Source organism: Bison bison, unplaced genomic scaffold (genome assembly GCF_000754665.1).
Source record: "Bison bison bison isolate TAMUID 2011002044 unplaced genomic scaffold, Bison_UMD1.0 scf7180017845644, whole genome shotgun sequence".
NCBI classification, from domain to species: domain Eukaryota; kingdom Metazoa; phylum Chordata; class Mammalia; order Artiodactyla; family Bovidae; genus Bison; species Bison bison.
This window is the reverse complement of record NW_011476217.1, coordinates 9,416-17,980: the sequence shown is the minus strand read 5'-3', so window position 1 is coordinate 17,980 and position 8,565 is coordinate 9,416. Positions and strand designations below refer to the sequence as shown.

At 48.0% G+C, this 8,565-nt stretch overlaps 1 protein-coding gene across 1 annotated transcript in view; it reads right to left on the bottom strand.

The window, feature by feature from the left end:
- Nucleotides 1-3,652: 3,652 nt before the first annotated feature.
- Nucleotides 3,653-8,565, bottom strand: part of LOC104985847 (BOLA class I histocompatibility antigen, alpha chain BL3-7-like) — a 5,478-nt gene continuing 565 nt past the window's right edge. Inside the window, exons 2-8 of the mRNA XM_010836247.1 lie at nucleotides 8,235-8,504; nucleotides 7,787-8,062; nucleotides 6,907-7,182; nucleotides 6,680-6,790; nucleotides 6,215-6,247; nucleotides 6,029-6,076; nucleotides 3,653-5,866 (exon numbers count right to left, since the gene is read on the bottom strand). Coding sequence (XP_010834549.1) covers nucleotides 5,862-5,866; nucleotides 6,029-6,076; nucleotides 6,215-6,247; nucleotides 6,680-6,790; nucleotides 6,907-7,182; nucleotides 7,787-8,062; nucleotides 8,235-8,504 — 1,019 coding nt within the window. The 3' untranslated portion in view covers nucleotides 3,653-5,861. The remainder of the gene's footprint in view (nucleotides 5,867-6,028; nucleotides 6,077-6,214; nucleotides 6,248-6,679; nucleotides 6,791-6,906; nucleotides 7,183-7,786; nucleotides 8,063-8,234; nucleotides 8,505-8,565) is intronic.

The following is an 8,565-nucleotide window of genomic DNA, read 5'->3' as shown; positions in this document are numbered from 1 at the left end:
TCCAGTTGGGCTATTCCAAATCCTGAAAGATGATGCTGTGAAAGTGTTGCCCTCAATATGCCAGCAAATTTGGAGAACTCAGCAGTGGCCACAGGACTGGAAAAGGTCAGTTTTCATTGTAGTCCCAAAGAAAGGCAATGCCAAAGGATGCTCACACTACTGCACAATCGCACTCATCTCACATGCTAGTAAAGTAATGCTCAAAATTCTCCAAGCCAGGCTTCAGCAATACGTGAACCGTGAACTTGCAGATGTTCAAGCTGGTTTTAGAAAAGGCAGAGGAACCAGAGACCAAATTGCCAACATCCGCTGGATCATTGAAAAGCAAGAGAGTTCCAGAAAAACATCTATTTCTGCTTTATTGACTATGCCAAAGCCTTTGACTGCGTGGATCACAATAAACTGTGGAAAATTCTTCAAGAGATGGGAATACCAGACCACCTGACCTGCCTCTTGAGAAATCTGTATGCAGGTCAGGAAGCAACAGTTAGAAGTGGACATGGAACAACAGACTGGTTCCAAATAGGAAAAGGAGTTCGTCAAGGCTGTATATTGTCACCCTGCTTATTTACCTTATATGCAGAGTACATCATGAGAAACGCTGGGCTGGAAGAAACACAAGCTGGATCAAGATTGCCGGGAGAAATATCAATAACCTCAGATATGCAGATGACACCACCCTTATGGCAGATTCCATATAGATGTATTTATTATTATTATTATTTTGAAGTTAGTTGATTTAAAATATAACACATCCTTCTTGCAGTCTCCATTTCTTCATCTATGAAGTGAGAAATCTAGTGTTTCTTTCCAGTCGTGTTTGGGATGATTAAAAGTGTTAATATATTTGAGGTGGTTGCAGCTGCACCACCTTTTTAATTATAATACAGCACATGGATAATAAATTATTACCAATAAGCATTTTCTGCCAGTTAAGCATTAACTTTCATCCTCATTCATTTTCTTGTGTGATTGCTTAATCAAAGGCATACTTGTCTGTAAATTAAGAAGTCAAATATCTGTGCATTATTTCTCATGATACAGACTCTTATTATAATCCTGATTCTTCTCAATTTCTGCTTTCCCGTTGGTGACCACTTTGAATACTTTTTAGCTGATTCTTTCGGCTTTTATTTCCAAATCTCTAAACACGATGCCTTGTTAGAACTGCTGCTTGATTTTTCCATCACAGCCACTGTCTGCCGCATCACACAGTGGCTGATGCAATAGTTGATGGTCATTGTTTTTTGCACGCTTCCCATTCCTTCAGCTCCCACTTTATTTACATATTGATCATACTTAGTTCATTCAGCTTTTTCTTTCCCATGACTATTATACTTGTCAAGTAAAAAGATGCTCAACTTAAGATGTGAGTTAAGTTTTATTTAGGGCAAAATGAGGACTGAAGCCTGGGAGACAGCACCTCAGATAGCTCTGAGAAACAGCTCCACAGAGGTAGGGAGGGAAGGTCAGTATATATGATTTTGGTGAAGGGGGGAGTTCAGTGCAATCAAGCTTATCTTCCAAAGGTTTTCTGCTAGTCACAAGGAGCTGATCTCACCATGAAAGGATTTAATGCTTTTCTACATATGAGGAAGTGAATGGAAGGACTGGAAAAGGTCAGTTTTCATTCCAATCCCTAAGAAGGACAATGCCAAAGAATGTTTAAACTACCATACAATTGTACTCATTTCACATGCTAGCAAAATTAGGCTCAGAATTCTTCAAGCTAGGCGTCAGCAGTATGTGAACTGAGAACTTCCAGATGTACAAGCTGGGTTTAGAAAAGGCAGAGGAACCAGAGATCAAATTGCCAGCATTTGTTGGATCACAGAGAAAGCAAGGGAATTCCAGAAAAACATCTACTTCTGCTTCATTGACTACGCTAAAGCCTTTGACTGTGTGGATCACAACAAACTGTGGAATGGTCTCAAAGAGATGGGAACACCAGACCATATTACTTGTCTCCTGAAATCCTGTATGCAAGTCAAAAAGCAACAGGTAGAACCTGATACAGAACTACAGACTGACTTAAAATTGGGAAAGGAGGATAATTAGGTTGTACATTGTCACCCTGCTTATTTAACTTATATGCAGAATACATCAGGCAAAATGCCAGGCTGGATGAACCACAAGTTGGAATCAAGATTGCCAGGAGAAATAAATATCAACAACCTTAGATAAGGAGATGATACCATTTTAATGGCAGGAAGTGAAGAAGAGGAACTAAAGAGGCAGGAAGAACTAAAGAGCCTGTTGATGAGTGTGAAAGAGGAGAGTGAAAAAGCTGGCTTAAAACTCAACATTTAAAAAACTAAGATCATGGCATCCAGTCCCATCACTTCAAGGCAAATAGAAGGGGGAAAAGTGGAAGCAGTGACAGATTTTATTTTCTTGGGCTCCAAAATCACTGCAGACAGACTGCAGTCATGAAATTAAAAGACGCTTGCTCCTTGGAAGGGAAACCATGACTAACTTTGACAGTGTATTAAAAAAGCAGAGACATCACTTAGCCAACAAAGATACATATTGTCATAGTTATGGTTTTTGCAGTAGTCATGTACAAATGGAGAGTTGGACCATGAAGAAACCTGAGGGCGAAGGAATTGATGCTTTCAAATTGTGGTTCTGGATAAGGCTCTTGAGAGTCTCTTGGACAGCAAGGAGATCAAACAAGTCAATTCTAAAGGAAATCAACCCTGAATACTCATGGGAAGGACTGATGGTAAAGTTGAAACTCTGATACCTTGGCCACCTGAAGAGAAGAGCCAAATCTTTGGAAAAGACCCTGATGCTGGGAAAGATAGAAGGTAAAAGGAAAAGGTGGAGACAGAGGATGAGATGATTAGATAGCATCACTGAGCCAATGGAGAGGATCTTGAGCAAACTCCGGGAGATAGCGAAGGACAGGGATGCCCAGCACACTGCAGTACATATGGTCACAAAGAGTCAGAAACGACTTAGAGACTGAACAACAGGAACGGATATGAGATGCAGGAACTGAGATCACAAAATCAGTTCTTGAAAATAATCTCTCTAAAGACCCATTCCACTAGCTTCCCTGGAGCACAAAGGGCCTCATTCTCCTCCCTGTGTGTCGAAGGTCAACAGCTGTAGCAGCCCGGGAGTCAGTCTCTGGAGAGGCAGATGGCAGATGCCCTCAGCAAGTGCCAATTCTAGCTGACACACTCATGTGTAAACTCTCTTACCTCTCACTTTCTGCACAACCTCTTGTTCTCCCTGAGTTAACACTTGCCTTTGTGCTTGCTGATTATGTTCTATGAAGCTCTCAGGAATTCAGCTCTAATGACTCCCCTGTTTGCATGACTCTTTCAAGAAGCGTGGATACTTTGGATATTCCATCAGTTTTTCCTTTTTTGGAAATGTCGTCCTGGACCCTGCTGACGTGCTCCCACCTGGTCTGGATTCTTCTGCATCTGGAGCAAGCCATCCTCCTAGGATCTCCCTCCACCACCATCTGGGCAGCACTTTAAAGTGCTGTGGATACTGCATAGCACAGGGAACTCTACCCAGCACTCTCAACAATCATCATCTCAACAATTATCACTGTATTGTACAGCAGGAAGTGACACAGCATTGTAAATCAATTACACTCCATTGAAAACAAAACAAACAAGTAAGCAAGCAGACGTCTACCCCGGATGGCATTTATTAGTCACTTGTCTTTCAGCCAAACCCGAGTGCCTGCATTGTCCCAGGTCAAGTTCCAGTTCCAGATCTTTGCTCTAACAATTGAAATTTGACATTCTTGTCCATCCCTTTCTCCCCCTCACCTGATTAGGAGCATTTCCACATTAGGAGACTTCTACACTGAAAGAGTCTTGGTAGGAGGCAGAGACCACCTTCCTCCACTAAAGAAGAAAACCCACTTTCCCACATATTCTTGCCAGAGCACACAGCATGATGCTGAGGTGACCACATGTCAGACTCTACTCAGGATGTTGTGACACAGAGAAGCTGGAACTATGCAGGATGCATCTGACAAGGGTGTCAAGAGTGGAGTCACACCACCTCCTGTTGTCAGGAGCCTCAGTGATGGCCGTCCTCAGTGCGGGGTCCACGCCCAGCACGAGGGGCTCACTGTGTGAGCAGTGACACTGTGCCCCAGCAGGGCCGAAAGTTCCTTTGTGGGACCTGGCCTGGAGTGGACACTGTGGATCCTGTCCCCGTGGAGCCATATATATATAGTACTGTATGTCTAACTTTATTTGGACCCCATTGTTAGCTCCAAGAATAAGTGAGGAGAACTCAACCTGGAGAATAGTTTCAGAGAGCAAGGATTTCATTATGCTGAACTGTGAACCACTGCCTAAGTCTTCAGGTGGAATAAGAACTACATTATTTCTCAACATCACACCTCATAATTGACAATATAGGTATTCCCTTTTCTTTCGGAAGGAAAAAAAAAAGCTTTTAAATGTGGATTTAAGACCCCTCTCTGGCCACTCGATGTCATATACCTCAGGAGTTCCCAAATTGGCTAATCACCAGAATTGCTTGTGGGGCTTCTTATGAAACGCTCAGCCTCTCCCCAGAACCACCTTCTCAGAGTATTAGGACAAGACCAAGGGATTGCTTCTTTAACAACCTCTGTGTGTGAGGCTGATACACAACATCTGGGAATCCTGGTCTACGTTCGTTCTTGCTACTAAAAGTGTGATCTGAAGACCAGCAGCATCAGCACCAACCTTATTACAAATGCAGATTCTCAGGCTCTACTCCCGACTGTCTAGATTTAATACGGGTCCAGGGGAGCACCGTCATCCCCACCCTGGACACCACACTAATCCTACAGGCTCCTCCACTGCATCACTCACCCTTCACCTCCTGATTCTGCTCAGCAGTTAGACTGATGCTTCTAACGAGCAGTCACACCAGGTCATCTTCTAGTCAAACCATCTTATGACTGCACATCTTTCACAGACATAAGACACCTTCTAATATGCTGGAGGCCCACATGATCTGGCCAGACACCAGATCTCATGTCAATTCCTCGCTCCTCCAGCCACACCTGCCTCCTGGCTCTTCCTTGAACACACACACTCTCCTGCCCTCCTGCATTTGCACTGGAGGCTCCTCTGCCTGGAGAGGACTCCCCCGAGACATGCTTATGGACATTCTTTCATGTCCTTCACATCTTTACTCAAAGGTCATCTCCTCAACGAGGCCGATACTGAACACTCTAGTAAAACAGCCACATTTCCTGTACCCACATACTTATACTCTGGGTCACCTTCCTCAGAGCACTTGCCAAATCTCTAGGCAGACACTTCCCTCACTTATTAGGCTCACTCTGCCCCCCTCACCAGAACACACTGCCCGAGGCCAACAAAGGGTGTCTGCTGTTAGTTCACTGAGGTTTCACTGATGCAAAAATAGAGCATCCTCTATCTGGCACACAACAAATACCAGATGAAGGAACGATCAGTGTAGACGCCTCTGTATTCTATCTTCATTAATGTGGACTCAGGCCACTTGCTCTCTCGCGGCAGCTACAGCACATCATCCACTCACACTGACATCAGTGCTGCCTGTGCTTTCCCCAGAGCTGATCAGCCCTCCCTTCCACACCCACCAGTCTGCACTCTACACATAATGATATTTTCTCTTCAGAAAAAATCCCAGGGGCACAGGTCGCATATTCTTCCTGCTGTGACTATTAGGCAGCACTTTTTAATTCCAGAAGTTTGTTCTGGAAGAGGTCAGCAGTCTCGCCACCTCTTCATGTTACACTAATAGGAGCACAGACACCTTCAGATGCAGCTGCAGAAAGAGGGGTCTGGGGATCTGACGTCGCAAAGTGGGACCAAGCATCACTCAGTCCCCACAAGGCAGCTGTCTCACACTGTGAGAGAAAAGAATCAGGAAGCAGTTCAGTCAGTCATGTAAGGGCTGACATTCTCCACAGCCCCCCACACGCTCACATGTCCCACTCAGAGACCCCCGCCATCCAGTGTGTCCCCTCTGCCCTAACCCCTCTCCCAATCTAGACGCCCCAGGGTCTCACCTTTAGGAACCATGAGAGACACATCAGAGCCCTGGGCACTGTCACTGCCTGGGGAGAACAAGACCAGAGTGTGGTCAGAACCCACAGGAGAGAAACTGGAGAAGGCACTTTGAGGAGGGTGAGTCCCGCATGGCCTCCTGTTTGCACCCGCACAAGGGTCTCAGGATTCACACCCTCCGTACTTACTTGCAGCCTGGGTGTAGCCCCTTTCTGTTTGACCTGTGAGAAGAAAGTATCATGTGAGCGACCAGGGAGACGACTGAGTCATGAGATCCTAGAACTCCCTAGTCCTGGACAACAAAGAACTTTTCAGAACCGTGATTAAAAATCCAGGACAGTCTCAGGAACATGAAGGAAGGAGACCTGGGGGGACTGGACTAGCTGCCCTCCTGGAGGTCTGTCCTCAGCAGGGACATTCCCTCCTGACCTTCAAATGCTGAGAAACAGGCCTGCAACTGGAATTATGAAGATGAAAAATGTGTCTTTCATTTTCACATGTACTTTACAAAAGGGTCAGTCTTAGCATCAGCTCAGATTCCACAAGTGTGTGGAGGGTACTTTCCAGTAAAGAAGCAGGGAACTTCCACCTGGGCCAGAATCTTGCTCAGTGAGACAAAAAAAAAAAAAAAGATCCCTCCCTCCTTTCCCTACCTGAGTGCTTCTTCCTCCAAATCACAGCTCCAGTCACCACAGCTCCAGTGACCATGAGGAGAACCAGGCCAACAATGATGCCCATGATGGGGATGGAGGGCTGAGGAGGTTCTGTGGAAGAAAGGGAAGGGGCCCAGACTTCAGGCTTCAGTCCTGACCTTGCTGATCCTGTCCAGAAGGGCTCCTGCCTTATCTAAGAGGAAACTCTATTCCGACCCCGTCCTTACTCCATCTCAGGGAGAGGGGCTCCTGAAGCCCCTCGTGCTGCACGTGGCACGTGTATCTCTGCTCTTCTCCAGAAGGCACCACCAGGGCCGCCCACTTCTGGAAGGTTCCATCCCCTGAAGGCCTGGTCTCCACAAGCTCCATGTCCTGAGTCTGGTCCTCCCCGTCACGCTGCCAGGTCAGTGAGATCTCCTCAGGGTAGAAGCCCAGGGCCCAGCACCTCAGGGTGACCTCACGGTCAGAGATGGGGTGATGGGCCACATGTGTCTTTGGAGGGTCTGAAGAGGAAGAATCAGAAAATTCACATTCCATGGGCCACTGAAGCAGTACCACATGACCATGCTGAGAATGGACGAGATAATGGGTTTGAACAGAAGCAGCAGAAACACCAGACACCAACCTGGACTCCCGGATTGGGAAAAACTCCTAGTTCTTGGAAAGTTCTGGAGTCAGGGTGAGTGCCAAGGTAGGAGACTCCATGGAAGGGGAAATGACAGAGTAATGGTCCTGATTTGGGTGGAGGCTGAATGCCTCAGAAAAGTTGGAGTCTGGCCTCCTAAGATGGTCTCAGGGTGAGAACAGGCCTTGAGAGATAAAGTCATGGTTCACAAGATGACAGTCAGGGTCAAAGGGCACCACTGACCAGTTACTTCAGGGGTGGTTTTCTGCTTCTCCAAAAACACTGACTGCTTTAACTGTCCTTCAGAGAAATGGGGCCACTGGTGTGTCACTGTTTTCTACAGAATATGAAAACCTGGGGGGATTCCCCCTCTCCAGACAAGAAGTTGGGGCGGTGTATCCAGAAGGAGCCCATTTTCCTCTCCTCGTGGAAAGCCGGCTCCAGCCTGAGACGAGATCAGGGAGGCCCGGTGCCCCTCATACCTGCGCGCAGCAACGTGTCCTTTCCTGTCTCCAGGTGTCTGAGGAGCCACTGCACGCACTTGACCTCCAGGTAGTTCCGTTGGAACTCTGCCTCCCCGGAGGTTTCCCACTTGCGCTTGGTGATCTGAGCCACCGTGTTCGCCGCGGTCCAGGAGCGCAGGTCTTCGTTCAGGGCGAGGTAATCCGCACCGTCATAGGCGTTCTGCCAGATCCCGCGGAGGAGGCGCCCCTCCGGCCCCACGTCGCAGCCAAGCACCCACTGGAGGGTGTGAGACCCTGACCCGTCCCGACCACCCGCGGTGATTAAACTCAAACTGAAAATGAAACCGGGTCAAGTCCCCGCCCCCCACTTCCCCAGGCTCCTTCCTCGGACCCAGAGATTCGGGGCGACCCCAGCCAGTCCCTGGGGATGGGGGTCGTGACTTGGACCCGGGCCCATCTCGCTCACCGGCCTCGCTCTGGTTGTAGAAACCGCGTATGGTGTTCAAGCCCGTTCGCAATCTCTGTTGAGCTTTCTTGGCATCTCTTGTCATCGCTTCCCAATATTCCGGCCCCTCCTGCTCCATCCAAGGCGCCCGCGGCTCCATTCTCGGATTCGGGGCGTCGCTGTCGAACCGCGCGAACTGTGTGTCGTCCACGTAGCCGACGGCCAAGAAACGCGGCTCCCCGAGGCCGGGCCGGGACACGCCGGTGTAGAAATACCTCAGGGAGTGGGAGCCTGGGGGCGGGGAGGGGTGAGACCCGGCCCGACCTCCTCCCGGCGCCGGTCCCGGGTCCGA